At 43.5% G+C, this 21,722-nt stretch overlaps 1 protein-coding gene across 2 annotated transcripts; it reads left to right on the forward strand.

Annotated features, from left to right (window-relative positions):
- Nucleotides 1-5,584: 5,584 nt before the first annotated feature.
- Nucleotides 5,585-21,289, forward strand: Tsnax (translin associated factor X). 2 transcript variants are annotated; one of them, XM_006992827.4, is made up of 6 exons: nucleotides 5,585-6,248; nucleotides 6,568-6,672; nucleotides 8,505-8,619; nucleotides 12,463-12,593; nucleotides 15,815-15,942; nucleotides 19,580-21,289. In XM_006992827.4, the coding sequence occupies exons 1-6, from the start codon at nucleotides 6,233-6,235 to the stop codon at nucleotides 19,955-19,957; spliced, it is 873 nt and encodes a 290-aa protein (XP_006992889.1). In that variant the 5' UTR covers nucleotides 5,585-6,232; the 3' UTR covers nucleotides 19,958-21,289. The 2 variants fall into 2 exon arrangements, with proteins under 2 accessions (XP_006992889.1, XP_076428450.1); XM_076572335.1 differs by lacking the exon at nucleotides 5,585-6,248 and adding an exon at nucleotides 6,269-6,393.
- Nucleotides 21,290-21,722: the final 433 nt, after the last annotated feature.

A 21,722-nucleotide genomic window follows, 5' to 3' on the forward strand; every position in this document is an offset into this window, starting at 1 on the left:
TTAAAACAATACTGGTTTTTGTCTTACTGTAGGTTGGCTGGTGATGGCCAGGGGCATTGTGCTGTGGCATTCAGGGCTGAGTTCAGCTGGCTGGAATGTTAACTGATGGCTTCACTTTTATACCTTGCGTCTCACGGGGGTGACTGCTGGGCTAGTCAAGCCTTTCTGTGCACGAAGGTAAGGACTTCACACATGGCGGCAACAGTTTCCAAGACAGTTGCAGTAGAAAAGGCCTGGAGTTGGGCCAGCATCACATTCTTGGCATTCTCGTGATCGAGCAAAGTTAAAAGGCCAATTCAGTTTAGAAGGAAGGAAACAGAGTCCGATTATACAGGACAATGAGTGTTAGATACGGTTAGGACCCACGACATTTCAGGTGAAAGATGGTACAGCTTGGGCTAAGCTGGTGGAGTCTATGGAGACTAATTGTAATCTGAGTGTGTTTTGGAATTAGAGCCTGTAGTCCGAGTGGGTGGCCACAAAAAAGCAATGTAGACTAATGGTTTAGAACCACCTTTATGGCGAGGCAGTGGTGGTGCACACCTTTAATGCCAGTACTTGGGAGGCAGAGGCAGGTGGATTGCCGAGTTCCAGGACAACTTAATCTACAGACTGAGTTCCAGGATAGCCAGGGCTACATAGAGAAACCCTACCTCAAAAAGACAAAACAAAACAAAACAAAAACAAAATGATGTTATCCACAGTTCTGGAGGTTGGCAGCATGGTCATGTTCTGGTGGACTTTCTCTGGCTTGCATATAGACACCTTCTTAGCCATGTTTTTGCATGGCCTGTTTTGGGTGTATATGTAAAACAATTTCTTTTTTTTAATTATTACTACTACTACTACTAATTTTTTTTTTCTTGAAACAGGGTTTCTCTGTGTATCGTTGGCTGTCCTGGAATTCAGAGATCTACCTGCTTCTGCCTCCTGAGTGCTGGGATTAAAGGTGTGTGCCACCACCACCCTGCATAATTAATTTATTATTATCATTAATTTTTGACAATGTCTCATTGTGTGGCTCTGGCTAACCTGGAATTTGCTTGTGTAGACTATGCTGGCCTCAATCTCACAGTGATCTGCCTGCCTCTGCCTTCCCAGTACTGGTATTTGAATAAAAAAAAGAAATAAAAAGGAAAGGAAAGGACACGACTGATCCTAAGTATGGTGGAGGAGAAAGGTTATTGTAGATACGCAGGAGAGCACAGTCAGAGGCGGGGATATCTGGGAGAGTCCAGAGTGGACGTGACCAGGCTGAGCTGGGCCATGTGGGAAAAGGGGAGAGCAAGGGAGAGAGAGAGAGGAGACTGGAGTGCAGCAGCCAGGAAGCCAACCGTACAAAAAGGGGCCGGTAACCAAAATGTCTCCATTATATAGGAAAGAGCCTCTGGGGAGAAGGGCAGCCCAGTCCCCGGGCCGGAGAGTTTAGGGTAGAGAGCGGATATTCAGCCACACCCTGTAACACGTAAGGACTGGGGGATGCTCAGAGAACCTGGTAGCCAGGTCTGCTTTGATATGTTAAATAGGCACCTCAGTCATTTGTCCCAGGTTTGAAATTTAACAATATTAAAGGTGTGTGTCACCGTGCCTGGATTATTTATTTTTATTATATTTATTTATTTATCAATTATCTATTTGTGTGTGTGCACATGCACTTGTGGAGGTCAAAGGACAACTTCCTGGTGTCAGTCCACTCTTTCTACTATGTGAGGCCTGGAAGTTGAAATCAGGTCATCAGCTTAGTGGCAAGCGTCTTCACCCTCTGAACCATCTCACTAGCCCTTTCTCTCTTTCCATAAAGACACCAATCACACTGGACTCAGATCTCATCCTTATGACCTCACCTAGTCTTTATTGTCTCACAAACGTCCTTCATCCAAATATGCTCGCACTGTAGGTTAGAGCTGCAACACGGCCCGGAGCAGCAGCACAATTCTGTGTTCATCAACTAGGGCATGCAGGGAGAAAGTAGGAGAAGTCAAAGATAGTGTGTGTGCGTGTGTGTGTGTGTGTGTGTGTGTGTGTGTGTGTGTGTGTGTGTGTGCACATTCAAACAGTTGACAGAGAGAGAGAGAGAAGGGGGAGGTGGGTCAACTGTTAGAACAGGAATGAGCTGAATTCCGAATGCAGCTGAAGTAGGTTAAGGGGTACTTGTATTTAATTTTAGACATGCTAGTTTTGAGAAATACATTAGACACTTAAGGAAAGATACTGACTAGGTAGTGTGACCTCCATATATTCTGGACTGAAGCTATAAAGTGGGTAATCATTACATACAGATGACATTTAAAACCACAATGGGATCAACAGGAGAGGGGCTTCTGGAGGAACTTTAAAAACTAAGAATTTGCTGGTGAGGTAGAGGGAAATGTAGGCCACGTTGTGTCATGCCTAGGTATACATACATATGTAAGAATTAAAAATGAATGCTCTTGGGGGTTGAGGGGAGAGAAATAATTTAAAAAATGAATGCTTTCTGTCACTTAAAAATTTATTTTTAAAGACCAGGTCTTACTCAGTCCAGGCTGAGTGAACTTGTAGTAATCCTCTTGCCTCTGCCTTCCAAGTGCTGAGATTACAGGTATGTGCCACCATGCCTGGTTCACTCTTTAATAAATAATCATACATTTATTGAAATACAACTGATATGCCATACAATTCACACAGTGGCCAACTGGAGAACTGTTAGTATATTCATAGGTTTGTGTTACCACCACAGTCAATTTGAGAACATTTTCATCTCCCAAAAAGAAAGTCCATACCTTTGGCTATCACCTTTCTATCTTCCACGTCTCCTAGCCCTAAGTAACACCTAGAGGGTTTGTTTAATGGAATTGTATGAGGTCCTTTTTGACTGGCTTCTTCCAATTAGCTCATTTTCATGTCGCAGCATGAACAGTACTTCTTTTAACGGCCAGATAATAGTCCATGCAACTTTCTTTCTCCTCACTCTCTGCTGTTTTCTGTGGTCTTGATTACAGGTATTCTAGCACACAGGGAAGTGAGTATTTCCTTGTCAATTCCCCCACATCTTAACTTGGCTTCCCTCTCTTGGATTATCAAAGGAAATATAACTTCCATTAACATCCTAGCATTGCTTGAAAGTTAAGTCTGTGAGTTGCTATGTGCATGCTGGAAATATACTGCAAATCCTGTCATTATTTTCCAAATGTATGGTTCAAAGGTCAGGGATGTGGCTCAGTGGTAGAATACTACTTTAGCATGTGTGAAAGTCCTTGGTTCAGTCTCCAGGAGTGAAAGAAGTAAGTAGGTAACTAAGCAGAAGGAAAGTCAGGCCCAGTGGTGAACATCTGTAATCTTGGCACTATAGGATGCCGAGGCAGCAGGGTTATTCGAGTCCAGCCTGATCTTACATGGCAAGTTTTGGGCCAGCTTAGGCTACATATCAAGACCCTGTCTAAAAAACAAAACAAAAACCAAGCTGCCTGTGCTGACGGAACACACTTCTGTAACCCCAGCTTTTAGGAGGCAGAGGCAGAGGCAGAAGGATTCATGGTCATCCTTAGCTATAAAGATAGTTTGAGGCCAGCCTGGGCTAGCTCCTCCATATCAATTTACTAACCTGTGAAACTGAGAAAACAACAACAACAACAAAACAAAAACCCAACTCTCCAAGTTCCCAAACCCAGACTATCACTCAAGCCTCTGGTGACTTACCATGATGCCCTCCCTAGTTTATGTAATAACTATGTAAAGGAGATGCTGAAAATATCCGTTCATGAGCTCCTGTTCCTTGATTTCCCTCAACATCAAAAACTAGTTGCTATGTGACATTTGCCATGTAAAGGTGACCAGGTGAGGGTTTATACAGAGTCACAGCAGGTGCCTCCGAAAGGCTTTGCCTTCAGTTGGTCCAACAGAGGCAGTTACAGCAGAGGGAGAGAAAACACTCCAGATTTAAGATATTATGAGGTCCTCCTCCTTTCCATGGCTTGGGGTGGCCATGATCCTTTAAAAACAAACAACTGTTTTACCATGTACCAACACAATGTGCTTGTGACTGAAACAATAAAACAAGGAGACAGGAAAGGATTCTGGGAAGGATTCTCCTGGCAGGGTACCACAGATGTTGAAAGATGTTTCCTGACAAAGGTGTAGCTATCTGGGACACTAGGGAGACCTGGGGTTAAGTACATATGCAAATAAATGCTGGGAAAATGCTCAGGGGATTTACCTCCATTAAACACTTTTGAGAAGTCATTACAGGTGATGAAACTCTGGCTCTATGAGAGGGAATGGGAAAAATGTTCAGGTAGCAGAGCTACAGCTGAACCAGGGAGTGGCTAGAGAAGGAAAAGGATGATTCAGGTTTTGGGACTGAAGTCTTGGGAGCTGTTTTGGGAGTTAGAAAGTGTACACTTCCCAGAGTGGTAAATTAGTACACACTGTAAGAGTGTCACAGCTACTGCTTTCCTTAAATCCTGGAGGGCATTAGGTTGTGATGTTGATATTAGAGTAGTCTCTCTCTCTTTTTAAAAGCATGGTTGGGTCACTTTTTTTTTTTTTTTTTGCTTTCATGTGTGCTATGCATACATGTATGTGCATGTGCGTGTGTGTAATAGACTATCTTCTGTGATCACTCTTCCCCTAGTATATTGAGACAGGGTCTCATGAACCTAGAGCTTGTAGGCTAGTCTTTCCTGAGGATCTCATCTCTGCTTTCCCTGCAATTACTGGCAGGATGCTGCATCCATCTGGCATTTACATGGGTGTAAGGCAAGAGCTTTTCTCAACTGGCCATCTCCTCCCTTCCCCACAGTATTCCTGTGTTTATATGACAGTAATCTCAGGTGTTCTTCCTCGGGGGTTATTCACCTTCTATTTTTTTTTAAGGACAGGGTCTCTCACGGGCTCAGAACTTCCTAAGTATGCTAGACTGGCTGGCCAGCAAGCCCAAGGGCCTGTGTGTCTCCATCTTCCCAGTACTGTTCTAGCTATGTGGGTTCTAGCTATCACTCAGGTCCCGAATGCTCTCTCCAGCCCCACATTTGCCAATCGAAAAGTAAGGGAGTACTGGTGAACGTGAACAGGCTCATCAATCACAGAGACGCAAGAGGGTTGTGTCCAACACTGATCCGCGGACATTCCACAGCGGCTGTGTCATCCAGGAGGAACCTGTCCGATCCATCCAGCTTTGGCAGATTCGAGGGTGACAACTTAACGATCTGCTCTTGACTTGGAAGACACTCTGGAGGCCATTGCAGGCAGAAACCCCTCCTGTGACGCTCCTGCGATGGCCTTGAAGTCACTGCCTGATTCTGTCATTTCCTTAACTGTCCCTCGGTTCCTAAAGAGAAGAAAAGTGTGACTAAAGGCCTGCAACATGGACATGGCTCAACTTACTCAAGAAGATGCTGGGCTTGTGTTCAGTGACTAATCTTATGTGAGCACGGTTCTTTAATAAGGGGCTGCTGGGGGTCTCGAGGTACCGGCCAGGGTCAAGGTATCCCGTGGCCCCAAAGTCTAGCTAGGTGCGGTAGCGTCTGCTCCAACAACAGCCTCACGACCTAACCACGTGACCAAACTGTCCATCTATTCCAAAGCGGCTTCTCTTCGAACCTCAATATGATCACCACCCTCATTCGACAGAGGGGGAAACTGAGGCAAGGGCCAACACCTCCAGACATCCACCTACCCACCACGCCACGGACCCAGCACACGCGTGGACGCAGGAGGCTGCTCAAGAGGCCTGGGTTGAGGCCCACCGGAGCCTCTCTGAGCCCCGGGGCTCGCCTGACGGCCGAGCTGCAGCCTCGGCCCGCGCCCAGCCTACACAGCGCAGGTGGGCACTCGACGGTTCGCGGTCAAGGCCCGGCACACCGGAAACATGCGCGGCTGAGCGTGCGCGCCGGGGTACGCGTGTCCACGGAGAAGCCGGGACACGGACCGGAAGTGTGTGCGGCCCAGGGAGCGCGCGGGCCCTGGGGCCGGAAATGTGCGCGACCGAAGCCGCGCACACGCCGCGGCTCTGGGGGGCACGGGCCGGAAGTGTGCGTGGCCGAAGGAGCTCCGCGGCTTAGGCAGCTCGGTGGCGGAGGCTGCGGGAAGGCTCCGCTTCCGGCGGCGGCGGCGGCCTACGGCGACGAGAGCCCCCTGCGCTGTTGACTCCCGGGCTCTTCTAGCGCTCCTCGGAGTCCGACGCGGCCTGTCCGTTCGCTGAGCTGGCCCGGCGGCTGCGGTCCCTGCGTGTGCGAGCGAAGGCCCCGCGGTCATGAGCGGCAAGGAAGGTGCGGGGCCAGGGCGTGGAGGGGCGGGGCTGGGCCCTGTGCGCCGGGCTCCGCGGTCACCGCGCCGCAGGCCTGCCCCGGGTGGTCCCCTGCCCACCCACCTCGGGGGACAGCCCTATTCCTTGAGTCTCGGACCCCCGGGCAGGTGCACGTCCAGGCCGTGTGTAGGGACTCCGGTGTGGCTGGGGAGGCGGCCCCGTAGGCCAGGCCGTACGGGTGCCGGGGGGGGGGGGGGGGGGGAGGAAGGGGGTCACCTGGGCTGTGCAGACGCGACGATGGAAGGGCGCTCCAGCTTATCATCTTTTCTTTTCTACGTAAGGACCAGGAGGGTTCAGGAAGAGGAAGCATGACAACTTCCCACATAACCAAAGGAGAGAAGGGAAGGATGTCAGTTCGTCTTCCCCGGTGATGTTGGCCTTCAAATGTAAGTCTCCATAAGGAGAATTAGAGCCGTAAGGATCGCGTGGCCGTAATGTGCACTCAACAGTTTAGGACATCCAGGCTAGCCAAGGCTACATAGTGAGACCTTGTCTCAAAAGGAAGAAAAAAATAGGCCATGCAGATGTAAATGTAAAGCTTAGGTTTTTTTTTTGAATGGTTTGTGTTGATGCTAGGTCTGCCCTGAACATCTGTATTCCAAAGGTTCAGCTATCAGGATCAACATGACCAAGTTAATAGACTAAGAAAGGGGATTGTGAATACCTGTGTACATGTGATACAAGCTTTACTAATAGTTCCTATTCTGTGCAAAGTGCTACCTCAAATTTTTTGTCTGTGTGCCATTCTAGTTAACTGACCTAACACACACTAAATATAAATACATATGCTAGTAAATGGTACACGAGAAGATGATGTCACACGCAGGATAGTTGTTAAGAATATGGCCTATTTCCATATAAAGTAACATTTAACGTGAAACTGTTTACCTGTTTACTAAAGTTAATATCTTCTTAGAGCATAATAGTCAAGGACTCTGGGATACACATGTATTTGCCACGTTGCATTTGTTAAAAGCAAGGTAAATTAAAAACTGCTTCATATTTAGGAGGAAGGAAATTGGTTGTACCTTATAAAGAGAAGGGTCTCAACTAATTTGTGGACAATTTAAAAAGCACACAGTACTTACAGTAATCTTCCCAAGTGTAGGAAACTAGGTATAATTGAGAAGAGGACATATTGATATTACTGAGTACTGAATGAAAACAAGCTTCGTGTTTCCAGCATATTTGCTGTTTTCCTGTTTCTTCTCTTACGGGCTCATAGTTCTTTGGGTGTGGATTTGCTTCTGACTTAGTGCTTTCATTACCATTCCAATGGATCATGTTCTCTTCAAGACCCAGCTCAAGTGGTTCCTTGGTGATGAACACTACATCCATTCAGTTTCCATTCATCCACTCATGAGATGGTTTTTCCCCCCGCTAAACCCTATGTATTTATTATATCATCACTTAATTACTTGTTATTTATACTTGTGTCTCTGTGAGGCTAGGAACAATGTTCCATCTAACTTTGCATTTATAATATCAGGCTGACAGCATTTATAATATTAGACAAAATCCAGGTATCATCATCATCATCATCATCATTATTATTGTGATAGGGTCTAGTTAGCCCAGACTGGTCTCTTGAGGATGACCTTGAACTCCTGATCCCCCAGCCACTATCTCCTGAGTGTTGGGGATTGTGAAGGCCTATGCTCCTTTCCTGGAACTCACTCTGTACTGTAGCCCAGGCTGGCCTCAAACAGATCCACCTGGCTCTGCCTCCCAAGTGCTGGGATTAAAGGTGTGCTCCTCCACCACCGCCCAGCTGGGGATTGTTTTTATGCAGTGCTGAGGACTGGACCCAGACCTAGTGCATGCTGGGCATGAACCTACCAGCTGAACTAGATCCCAGCCCTGCAGTGCTGCTGTTAACGTTAGGAGACTAAACACTGGTGGTGTTGGTTATTTTGAAGGTGATAGTAAGGTGGTTTGTTGTATTCATTAGCATACCAGTGTCACTTTAAAATAGTTGACAGATTTCTCTAAAAGCCTCCAGGGATTTTGAAGTCTGTGTTTTGTGCACTGTTGCATAGAGGGTAGTTTCTTTGTTTTAAGAATTAGTGTCGTGACTACTGTTTTGTTGGTTGGGTCTTCCATGGAGGCAGATGACTACAGCGTTGGCTACATCCACCTTGTGGCATGTGTTCTTTCTGTCTTCTGACTAGCGTTGGATAAGAATATGCATGCTTATGGTTATTATAATGTGTTCTAGCATTTCAGCAGGAGCTGGATGCGAGGCATGACAAATATGAGAGACTTGTGAAACTAAGTCGGGATATAACTGTTGAAAGTAAGAGGACCATCTTTCTTCTCCATAGGATTACAAGGTGGGTAGACATCTTTGAAATTTGTTATTTAAATTTTAAATTTGTTTTCTGATGCATTATATTTGTATATTTTATATCTCAACAGATAACGGATGTTAGAATATATTTTGCATTTTAAATAGTATCAGATAATATAAGCATCTACGTTTTAAAAATTAATATGTGGGGCTGGAGCTATATCTCAGTGGTTAAGAGCCGTGACTGCTCAGTTCCCGGCACTTACACAGTGGCTCCCCACCATCGGCAGCTCTAGTTCTAGGGCATCTCTCTCCGTGGTCACTGGGCACACAGATGTGCACAGACACGCATGCTGGCAAAACACCCATACACATACAATCATTTTAAAATATTTTAGTTTGGCTTTTAAATGCGTTTGTGTATGTCTGTGGGTGTTTTCACAAGGGTGTCAGATCCCCCGGAATTGTGAGCCACTCCACTGGGTGCTGGGAAGTGAGCTCTGGTCCTCTGTAAAGGTAGTTAACTACTGAGCCATCTCGCCAAGACCAAAAGCAACATTTTAAAGTGTCTTTTTTTTTTTTTTTTTTTTTTTCCGAGACAGGGTTTCTCTGTATAGCTTTGCGCCTTTCCTGGAACTTGCTTTGGAGACCAGGCTGGCCTTGAACTCACAAAGATCCACCTGCCTCTGCCTCCCGAGTGCTGGGATTAAAGGCATGCGCCACCACCGCCTGGCGCAACATTTTAAAAATAGGAGAGAAAATCCTTTCTTTTAGCCTACCTATGGAATTCACACTCTGTTTGGATCATTCATTTACATATATTCATATATATTATGTGTAGAAGGATAGTCTGAGGAAAATACATTAAAATTTGTATTATCTTTCGGAGTTTATTACATTAAAGTCTTAGTTGATGTAAAATTTAGTATTAGATGTGAAAATAGGATTACTTTCCAATTCTGTTTTCAGCTCACTGTAGTCTTGTCTGGTCCTTGGGCCTTCCTGGTATAGAATCCAGTGTGTCTGGTTTTGTATTTTACAGCATGCAGTACTCTTGGCTGCTTAGTTCTTCGATGGTTTCTCTTTGAGCCCTGTGGCATTGTTTGCTTTGTGCTTCTTTCTCCAGGCCGGACTCTCTTGTTTTTCTAGGGAGGTTCTCTGGTGTCTGGGCTGGAAGTAAAACAAGGTGACACTGGCCTCCGCAGAGCAGGCAATGGGTTAGATTGATCTCAAGATTCAGGAATGTCTTAGGAGCACAGCAGAGGCCTTTCATCTTCTACTCTCTCTCCTCTCCTTCCTTTGCTTCTCCATCCCATGTGGGGCAGAAGTGTCTTGTCTGCTTTAGCTTGTGTGTCCAGCCCCAGCTCCCCAGGATGAATTCTGGGTGCCTCTGCAGGGGTAGATATATTTGTTTAGGGAAGAAGTCATTCATTGGCTTTTTTACTATTGAGAATATTTTGAAGCATTCTATTCCCCTAACTTTAACTTTGTTTGATTTTGGTGGCATGGGGATTGACCTTGCCAGGAACTGGCACCTACTAGGCAAGTCTCCACTGCTGCTGTCCTGACTTATTTAACCACCATTGCATTCCTGGCTGTTGGCTCCATCGATGCTTGTTTGTTTGTTTGGAGACAGGATCTTACCATCTTTCGTCCACCTCCTAAGTAAGTCCTGTGAATAGAGACATATTATCACCACACCTAGTTTAAAACAAAAACAAAACTACATCTACTTTTAAATTGAATTTTTTTTTTTTCTTTTTTGGTTTTTCGAGACAGGGTTTCTTTGTGTAGCTTTGCGCCTTTCCTGGAATTCACTTGGTAGACCAGGCTGGCCTCGAACTCACAGAGATCCTCCTGCCTCTGCCTCCCGAGTGCTGGGATTAAAGGTGTGTGCCACCACTGCCCGGCATTAAATTGAATTTTTTATTTTTCTTGCATTTTAAAAATCAATTCTGGAAATTTATGTCAATTAGTGGAGGTACTTATTAGAGAGATCATTTGTATTTAATGGTATGGATAGGTATTGGTTTTCTTTTTCTTTTCTCTCTTTTTTTTTTGGTTTTGGTTTTGGTCTTTTTTTCCTTTTGGTTGTGAAGCTAGCCTTTAACATCTGAGCCTTCCAGCCTTTCCAGCCCTTTTGTTGTCTTTTGAGTCAGAGTCTCTGTAGTTCAGGCTGAACTCAGGATTCCTTTGTCTTTGTGCCCCCCCCCCCCCCAGAACTGTGTGTGTGCCACCATACTGGCTCTGCCTTATTTTCGATTGAGTGTATGTGTGTTTGTGTGAGTGCATGTGGAGGGCGGATGTTGACTTCCGATATCTTCTTATGTTCTCTAACTTTTTTCTTTTGAGGTAGGGCCTTTCAATGAACCTAGAGCTTGCTACTTTGCCTAGACTGGCCAGTGAGCTCCAGCCATCTGTGTGTCTGTCTCCTCTGTCCATAGCACTGGGATTATAGATGTGCAACATCATGGTTGGGCTTTATTAGGGTGCAAAGGTTCTGAACTCAGGTCCTCATGCTTCCATAGCAAGTGCTTTACCTTCTGAATCATCTCTCCAACTCTGGAGCTTCTCTCTTTGTCTCTGTCTGTCTTGTCTGTCTTTCTCCCTCCCTCCTTCCCTCTGTGTGTGTGTGTTTGTGTGTGTATATGTATGTGTGGGCATGGTTGCTTAATGGTGTACAGTGTGTCTCAACAGTGGATCATCTTTCTCAGATAGTGCTGGACTAATTGAAATTTGTGGATATCAGACTCACAGCTGCTTTGCATGGTTTGTATGACAGTTACCTTGGTGAATTCAGGTCTGGTGTTGAGGTGCCTTGTCAGTTATTGCAATGCATTGGAAAGTAAGGGCTGCTCACATGTCAGTTTACATCAGGGTTAGCAGCATGTATATAGGAGAGTGTTGGAGCCCACTAGGTTTCTTAGTGGCTGTACCTGAGTCTATCCTGTGTTTTCTCTCCCCGATACTTCTAACTAACTCGCTTAATCCCTCAATCCTTAAGAGTTCCTGGGGTAAATAAGTGTGGGAGCTGGTCCTCCACAGTAGAGTGGTCTTCCTTTCTCCACTAGCCTAGCTTTTTGTGCATTGTGGTAGTTCCTGTTACCTCTGTATTCTATCCCCAGGACACATTGCTTTTACTTTAAACTGCGTGATTTAGGAAACAAGGAACAGATTGTATATTTATCCCTGCAGTTACCATTTCTAATGTCATTTATTCCTTGGCACATGGATTTAGATTTCCATCTGGAATAATTTTCCGTTTGCCTGAAGAACTTCTTTAATATGTCTGAGTGGTGTGCTGATGATGGCTGCATGTAGCCTATGGGAATTGTTCTGCTTGCTTACTTTGGGTGGTTTCTTTTGTGGCCTTGGGTACCAGGCCACAGTTTTAGTACTTGCCTGCAGTGACCTGTACTCAGGCAGAGACATGAGGAAGTCCCTTGTGTAGTGCAGAGCTCTAAAGGACCATCAATTTTGCAGCTTTCTCCCTGCTCTCTGCCCTGAGCATTTAGCTCTCTTGACCTCCTTAAACTTTCAACTTTTCAACTCAGGCTGACTTTAGCTCTCCCTAGGTTTTCCTTCCTATATTGTCACTTGGAAACTCTTCCAAGCCTTGAGATGGACATTGGGTGTGTCTTCACTTCCCTGATTGTTGTCCTGTTCACTGTTCACGTTGCCTGAGTACAGTGTCGGAAACCATTGTTTTGCATGATCTATTGTTTCAGGGGGTTTTTTGGTGTGGCTTTTTTTTTTTTTTTTTTTGAGTTGTTTTAGGTGGAAGCAGCCAGCTACAGAGATTGATTTTTTTTTTTTTATGAATAAGGTTTTTCTTATAGTTTTCATCACAAGGCTGATGTTTTCAAGGTTTCTAATGTCTTTACAGTGCTCCTGATATGGAGGAGATACTGACTGAATCAGAAATGAAACTGGATGGTGTCAGACAGAAAATATTACAGGTAGCCCAAGAGCTCTCAGGAGAAGATATGCACCAATTTCATCGGGCTGTCACCACAGGTCAGTCTAAAGGTTAATAAAGAGTGCTATGTGGATTTATGTGTATTTTCATTGACACTCCATGAAGTGGTATTACTAACTTAAACACCTGTGTGTGTGTACGTACATGTGCCATGACCCATGTAAGGAGGTAGGAGAACAACTTGTGGGAATTGGTTCTCTCCTTCCACCATGTTGGTCTCAGTGATTGAACTCAGGTCATCAGGCTTGGTGCCATGTGCTCTTACCCGCTGAGCCATCTCACTGGTTCCATACGAAGTCTTCAGAATAAATCTTTGACAGTCTCATAGATCAGTCTGGCTTCAAAGTCCCTAGATAACTAAGGTTGACTTTGAATTCTTATCCTTCTGCCTCTACCTCCCAAGTGTTGGCATAATTAGCATGCGTTACCTTCCTAGCTTTAAAATGCTTTTCCAGTCTTTTAACTGAAGAAGCAGTGATATTTATTCTTAAGTTCTAGATGAAGCAGTCAAAAGAAACTCTTATCTGTGACTTAAAAAGTTGCTTGGATTATATTTAAGAAAATAAATGTATTTATAGTGTTGGCAATGTGTTGCTTATGAATAGCCTGCTGCTCTAATTGGTGAATACTTGTTTTGGTGTTACTCCAAAACTCTCTTCTTTTGACTTGAAGATAAAATAGCTCTGGCATTGAACTAAAGGAATTCTGTGCTTATTAAGCACAGTGCTGAAGGCAGACAAAATGTTTCCCCAAGAGGGCTATGTGAGCACAGACAGTAGCCTCATGGTTCAGCAGTACACCTTGGGTGCAAGTAGACCGAACTGTTCAAAGAAATGGTTGAACAAGTAAATGTGCAATTAGTTGCTTGAAATAAGCAACTTAAAAATTTTTTATGACTTCTTTTTTGTTGTTGTTGAGAAATTAACAGGTCAGGGATGCCCTGCATCTATCTATCTATCTCTCTCTCTCTCTCTCTCTCTCTCTCTCTCTCTCTCTCTCTCTCTCTCTTAATTATTTTATTCAAGATTGTGAATGATGGCTTAGAATAGTGTTTGTGGTCAGTTAGAGATTTGTGGTTTTAAAAACAGATAATGTCTACACTGCCTGGGGCTCAAGGTGTCCATCCTTCTGGCTGAGTCTCACATGCTAGAGATATATAGAGTCAGTCTTCATTGTAGTCTTAGCTTTTGCTTTTGTGGTCTCCTAAATTATTTTTACCACTTATGAGTAAGGGAACTGAGGCTTCACAGGAGTTTTGATGAAGATCATCATTGGTCTTTTCCTCGAAGACTCAGTTTAACCTACTGACTTTAGCACCAGATAAAGCCCAGTACAGGACTAACAGTCCCTGAAGTCGGCCTCAACCTGGGAGTGAAATAGCTACAATTTAAAATTGTGCTTAAATGGGAGATGAATCAGTAAATACTTTGTGGAACATTTAATCACAATTTAGTAAGTCTGTATTCCATACTACAAACTTAGGTAGTAATTACTATTGTAGGCGGAGTTTTTCGTCAGGACCGCAGGCTCTCAAATAACCACACAGAGACTTATTATTAATTATAAATGCTTGGCTGATAGCTTAGACTTGTCTCAGCCAGATCTTACAATCTAAATTCATCCATTCCTGTTCATCTATGTGCTGCCCTAAGGCTCATTTACCTCATCTATGAACTTGCTGTTGTTGCTTCTTCCTCGTGGCCCACAACATGCCTCCCTGACTCCGCACCCTCTTCTTCCCAGCATTCTCTCTGCCCCCAAAATCCTGACTTTCTCTTGGCCAATCAGCTTTTGAGAGCAATGAGAGCAACACATCTTCACAGTGTACAGAAGAATTATTCCACAGCATACTACAAACCGTCGAAGAATCTCTGAGCATTTTGTGGGCTACAGAAACACAAGTAGACTTGTTTTCTGGATGAACGTGTGCTGTGCACTTGTGTGATGTCCACCTGTGCGAGAATACTTTAGTCCAGTTTCTCTTTTCCTTCTAAATATTCCTTTGCTTTTCTGAAATCCTGTTTCAGAAAGTTGACAATTTAGTCTGGACTCTGTAGCATTGTGTTGATAAGGATGATACTTCTTACTCAGTTTTGAACATGCTGTACCAACTCAATCTCTGCCTTACGGAACACACAGCAGCTACTAGAAATAGAGCTTGCTTTGCCCCAATCACTCAAGCAAACACTAATTTACTGTCTCTTTGGAGTTTTCTCTTCTGCACATCTCACATAAATAGGATTTTATAATTGACATGTAGCTTCATGGCTTCAGGGTTCATCTGTAGGGTAGCATACACTAGTACTTTCTTGTTACGGAATAATCCTAAATGGATAGACCACATCTTGTCTCTCTATCAGTTGATGCACATTGGAGTTTTTCTACTTTTGGCTCTTGTGAGGGTTGCTGCTATTCACATCTGCCTACAAATCTTTGTATGAGCATAACCCCATTCCTCTGGGGCTCATACCTCTGATAAGCAATTTTCTAATAAAGGCATTAAAATCCTGCAAAGCAGGTTGAGCTCTCTTATGTGTTCACCCTCAGGCTAGGTTTGCTGTTGAATAAGATTGAATGTGTGTAGCCTAAGTACAATGAGAATAAATAAAAGTAATCGGAAGCCTTTAACTGGGTTTCCCTGTGTATGTTCTAATAGGGGAATGAAGTAAAAAAGAACAAATTACATAAAAGCAACCTCCAAAGTTCGCTCTTACTGGAAGCAGATTCTGTAAATAATTCCTTTTGGATTTCCTCCAAGGTAGAAGCACAGGGGAAGGCATTGTTTGGAGCATGGCAGTGGGCTGAAAATTTTCACCTTGGGGATTATACACTGAAAATAACGGATGTCCTTTTCATCAAGTTGAAACATAACTTGTTTAAACATCCTTTTACTTACATATGACCCAGAGTGCTTCTCAGTGTCTGGGGCCAGGTGTCCTTGAACTCTCTTTGTGAGATAGCACAAACCTTAAATTCCACATTTAGTTATTTTATTCTTGTTAGGTGCAAGGCACAAATTAGTGATCAGGACATGTGCCCCAAATCACCACCCCAGCTGCTATAGACAGGGGTTGGTGACACCCTTGAGCCTTGGTACTGAGGCCCAGGAGTGGTTGTATGCCCTGCCTCAGCTGATATAGTCTGCATGGGCATCCACCACACTTGTATCATGCTAGGTGATGAGCAGCTTCTAGTCTTTATGGTGACACACTTGTAATTTAGTGCTTGTTCCTAGTAACCTTCTTTGTTGGTTTTTCAGGACTGCAGGAATATGTGGAGGCTGTCTCTTTTCAACACTTCATCAAAACTCGTTCATTAATCAGTGTGGAAGAGATTAACAAGCAGTTGACATTTACAACAGAAGACAGTGGGAAAGAAAGCAAGACTGTGAGAATTTAAAGTCATGTTTCATTTTATTCTATTATTACATAATTTATACAGCAGCATAGTGATTGGCTTCCTGAAGCCTGGTTTGCTAGGTCTCACCAGGGAAGTGCTATCTTAAGTGTCTCCACTGCTGACAGAACAAGAGAGACATGGCTTCAGGGAGTCAGAAACTCAGCACATGCAGCAGGGTGTTTAGAATCCAGGCTGTGCTCTCGAAGTCCTTTGTGAGCGCTATGTGCGGGGACCCCTGGTGTGTGCACCTACCTCAAAGGGCTTTTTGAAAGAGTTTAATGTACAAAGGTTTTTTAACTAAGCAGTGTTTATACTTAGCAGTAGTTCATTGTTATAAAGTAGTTGTCACATGGTGAGGGCCGTTTATTGCTTACTCAACCTACCATATGCCTACAGACATTGCCTAGCTCTTCTGAATGCAGAAAAGGAAAACTTCTTCATTTTGACTTTTAAAAAGTACTTCTTTCTCCTTTGGGATTTGAACATACAATATTCAGGCAACCAAATGGGCCTTTTGATCTCTCCTGTCAGATACATTAAGATAAAAAGTATTTTTCCATTCTTCTTTTCCCCTTTTATTAATTTTTAAAAATACCACTCAGAATCAGGATAGGTAGACAAAGAAACTGTTAGAAGTCAAGATTTCTTGAATATGAAATAAAATATTAGAATACAAAATAAGCTTGACTTGTCATGACAGAAAACACTTACTCTAATGAATCCATGTGTTTTCTCTGCTTTTGAGTTGTACTTGTCTTTGTTAAGGAGGAGACTGACTGAGAAGCAAGAGGCATTTATGGCTTTGATTCATTCACCTGGTCAGGATGGAATGCAGTGAGGAATGGGACCAACGGTTCTGCTTCATGAGAGCAGTCTCCTTTCTACTTTTACTGGAGAGAGACCGTGGGGAAAAGACAGGTGGAGCATGGGGGCTCCTTCAGGCTTTTGAGAGTATGACCTGATACACTTCTCACAGAAGCTGAGCCTGCCTTCGCAAATAACTTTCTCTTTAGCACTGGTTTCCTGGTGCTGGGCATTCTAAGAATTTTATGAAGAAAGAAAATTTCCTTTTAACTTGGCTTGTGAGGATATTGTCAAAATCATTTTTAAGAAAATTACCATGACAGATTTCAGACATGCAGAAAAGTAGAGGGAACCATAATCATTTGTCAGCCCATGCAGCAGGACCTGAATAAATGACCAGGAGGTCACATTTTGCTGTAGTTGCGTTGTCCAACTAGTTCTGGCTAAACTATTTGAAAGTACATAGTGATGTCATAATCTCATTAAATACTCAAGTAAAATTGAAAAATTTTACTTTAAGCAATTTTTTCCTTACTAGTAGTTTTCAGGAAGCAGAATTTATTTTGACAAATTTTCTTTAAATTTGTTTACTTTTTTTTTTTTAAAAATTTATTTATTTATTTATTATAAAGTGTAATGTCTGCATGTATCCTTGCAGGCCAGAAGAGGGCACCAGATCTCCTTACAGATGGTTGAGAGCCACCATGTGGTTGCTGGGAATTGAACTCAGGACCTCTGGGAGAACAGCCAGTGTTCTTAACCGCTGAGCCATCTCTCCAGCCCAAATTTGTTAAACATGCCTATTTCTCTAAAATCAACTTATAGCTATGACCCCTCCTGTGTAATAACAAAGACCTTTTATTTTCTGAAATATATTCTTCTAAGTGGCATGTGAAATGCACTCCTCTTCAATCTACTACAACCTACTGTTTTCCTAAAACAAACAAACAAATAAATACCAGTCTCAGCTTACAAAATCCCCAGATACCGTCACGATGTGCTTTCAAAAGCATCCGAATGGCTGGGAAGCAGGCTTGGGTGCTCCCTCTTCCTGTCACTAACCAGTGACCACCCCTGCTGTGCTGCAGTCCTTGTGTCTTATGTTCTGTCATGGACCATTGGGCCACAAGGTCTCTCTGAAGACTCTGAGTGGGATTAAGATATATGCACAGCAATCAAAGTAATAGTGAAAGTTCACTCTGCCACTTCCTTACTTAATTCTCAGAGACCTCACAACCTGGATAAAGTCCCAATTCCTTAGTACAGTGTCCTGTCCGTTCGTGTCTCTAGTCTCAATCTATACTACTCTTGAACTTCACTTAAAATGAGTACTTCCTTAGTTCCTCAGATACAGCACGGTTCTTTCCTGTGTGCCTTTGCAGACCCACTGCCCAGAATGCACTTACAGCTTCACCTAGCTGCATTCCATATACACTGGTTACAATTTAGGTGTCACTTCTAGAAAGAAACTCACGGGGAGAGACGCACATGATGGTGGTGGTGATGATAGCAGCTAACATTTATGGAGTGTTTTCTTGGGTTGCACATCATGCCAAGAATTTACTGAATATTGTCTTATTTAATCCATAAAAGACTTCTGAGGTAGGCAACGTAATCCTGTTTACACAGGAGGGAAGTTGAGGTTTAGAGAGATGAAAAAACTTGCCAAGAGGCAGTATCTTATGAAGCAAAGTCCTGGAAGAGGTGGGAGGAGATGAGTCAAGGTCATCTGGAAGTTAAGTTCACATAAGAGAAGAGAGAACGTGTCGTTTGAGACTGGAGGATAGAAGGTGAAGGTGGATGTGGCTGTAATATAGATAAGGATGTTTTGGTAGTAAGAAAGGTAATTGAGAGACAGTGAGGCGATTGGCGGATGACTAGGTCTGCCAAGTTCGGCTCCATTGTTTACTGGACCTGAAGAGTTTGGGGACTGAATAGGGCACAGAAGAGAGTACCAGCGACTTGGAATAGTATATGAAGAGGCTGCACAGAAAGGCATATAGGAAAGAACCATGCTGTGTTTGAGGATGGGCCTGGAAAGATGGAGCAGGCTGCCTTTTCAAAGGACTTGGTTCAGTTCCCAGCACCCACATGGAGGCTCACAACCATCTGTAACTCCAGTTCCAGGGGGACCTGATGCCTTCTTCTGGCCTCTGAAGGCTCCAGGCATGAACCTGGTACACAGACATGCTTGAAGGCAAAACACCCATACACTAATTAAGAGAACTACTGAAGAATAACTAAAGGGATTGGTGAGTAACTTGCAGTAGTTCAGACTCTACAGTTTGTAGATGTGATTACTGTTTCTAAACTCACTTGTACTTGGCTGCTTAGTGTAGGGCTGACATGGAGATCTCAGCACTGATTCAAGATTCTGATTTGCTGGACATGAGTAGTAGGAGATGGAGGCACTGGCAGGAACTGGGTACAGTTGCAGACTGATGGGCAGTGCAGAATGGGGAAGAAGAAGTCAGCTGAAGACGAGGGAAGCTGGTCTGAAGGAGGGGGTCATAATTGCTAGGAATCGTCACACAGTGACATCAAGTCGGCCTTGTTAGCATGTGTCTACTGTGCTTGTCAAGTGCAGTTGGACACAGTTGGTTTTACAGTGGTGGTATTTGATCATTCTGATATGTCCAAGCTCCTGCTCAGCTCCTTACCCAGTTCATGGTTGGATTCCTTGCTCCTGCCATATAGTTAACACATAGAGAAGATCAGTGTGCCTGACTTGCTATTGCTTTCATACTTTGTGGTTGTGATGCCTGATGTATTCTCTTGATCACAGTGTTTGTGTGTGGCTTTCTTTTTTGTCTTTTACCAGCCCCCCTCTGATGGACAAGATAAGCAGCTTGTTACCTGGAGACTGAAAATCACACCTGTTGATTACCTGCTGGGAGTGGCCGACTTAACTGGAGAACTGATGCGGATGTGTATTAACAGCGTGGGGAATGGGGACATTGACACCCCCTTTGAAGTGAGCCAGTTTTTACGCCAGGTTTACGATGGGTTTTCTTTCATTGGCAACACTGGGCCCTATGAGGTTTCTAAGAAGCTGTACACCTTGAAACAGAGTCTGGCCAAAGTGGAGAACGCTTGTTACGCCCTCAAAGTCCGGGGTTCAGAGATTCCCAAACACATGCTGGCAGATGTATTTTCAGTTAAAACAGAGATGATTGATCAGGAAGAGAGCATTTCTTAAGCAACTGCGCTCTGCTCTCTAAGGAGCTCCTGGGAGACCAATTGGTGAGACTGTTCTGAGTGTGCATTTGACTTTATTGTGGCTTTTGTAGATGTTTCTAGTTGTACTAGTTTGAAGTCGTATACAGCTGTATATAAGTTTGTCCACAGGAACATTTCTTAATTCACGAGCATTTGCATACAGTGTTTGCAGATGTGCTTATTCCTGGTGTTTGCTTTATTGTTATGTGAACATGCTTCCGGTTGCACTTTCTGCCACACCTACTTTAATTCACTTTGAACTTGGAGTGATATATTTTCAGTGGATGGAAGCCTCTTAAGTGGGTGATTGTGCATATAGAGAAAAAAATGTAGTGGAACTTCTGAAGTGAGCTTCCTGTTTTAAGTTTCTTGGCAGTATCGTGGCAAGCCTTTAAAATAGGCTAAATATGTGGAACAAGATTTGAACAATGTAAGCTGTCAGTATTTTTTTAAGTACAAGTTTTGGTGGTATTATAATGAGAATTCATGCAAAATTTTGGCCAAGTTCAGGCCATTTTGAATTTATACAAAATAGCTTCCTAGAAATGGATATCCACTTAGTTTTTCCCTTCATCACAGATGTGAGGAATTGGAGCTGACATTGTTGTTTTTCACTGGTGACACTTAGTAACTATACATTGTCCCTAGTTGTGAGCAGGTAGGCCCGTTGTCATGGTGTTAGGTGTGGTGGGCTTTTCTAGTCCAGCAGCTCTTAGAAGTCACAGTAGAACAGCGTCAGTGGTGGAATGCTGACAACCCAAACCTTTATATTGTCCCTTGGTGTTAGCCAATAATGTTGCCAAAGAAAATGAATTATGTATAATTCAGCAATAAGACAATTGCCAACACAGAGGAGGGAGCATTGGTAGTCACTAGCAGCCAGAGGTTTGGAGTTCGCCTACCCCGTCAGTCAGAGCCCATCTGTGGTGTGAAACTGGCTTGAGCATGACCTGCCAGCTGACGTCACCACATGCTTTCAACTAGTTTGTGAGTTTTCAGAACTTAGATACTGGGTTTTATTTTTGGAAAGAGTATCTATTTGTAAGGGCTGGTTCTTTGAAAGTGTAATTTTTCCAAAAATGATTACTGAAAGGAAAATAAAATGTATACATGCCTGATAAGTTAGATTTGTTTGTCTTGGTGATGGTGGGGCTTTGTTTCCCTGCTCAGTTATAGTCAGTCCCATTACCTAGTTTTTTTGTTTGTTTTTTTCAACTACTTCAAGTTGAATTTATAAGGTTAAAATAATGGATTTGAAGAATGTTTTACAGATATTTAAAACAAATTTTGAATAAAATACTAAAATACAGAAGCTCGTTGGTTTAACTTTTTAAAAAAGATGACATTAGTTATTGTGCCACAGCATGTGTGTGAGGTCAGAGGACAGCTTGTGGAGGTTGGTTCTCTCCTGAGCTGGAGACCCACTCAGGGTGTCAGACTTGGTGATTAGAACCTTTTCTATTCCTGCTAACCTACATCTCTCTGGCTCAAGAATCTGTTGTTTTGATAGCATTGAGAATTACTTAGTAAATCTAATCATGTAATTTCAGGATAAAATGGGAAACCTAGATAGACTAGGTTACTAAGTATGGAGGCTTGTTTTTTCTTAAAACAAATCCCAAGATAAGGAGGCTTCCAAGTGGTTTGCCTCAACCTGAAATATAGTCAGGGACTTCCCTTCTGCTTTCTGTGGTCTCCATTCTCCGCTCAGTTGGCTCTCTTGTGGTTAGTGGCTAGGTTTTCAG

Source organism: Peromyscus maniculatus, chromosome 5 (assembly GCF_049852395.1).
Source record: "Peromyscus maniculatus bairdii isolate BWxNUB_F1_BW_parent chromosome 5, HU_Pman_BW_mat_3.1, whole genome shotgun sequence".
NCBI lineage: Eukaryota > Metazoa > Chordata > Mammalia > Rodentia > Cricetidae > Peromyscus > Peromyscus maniculatus.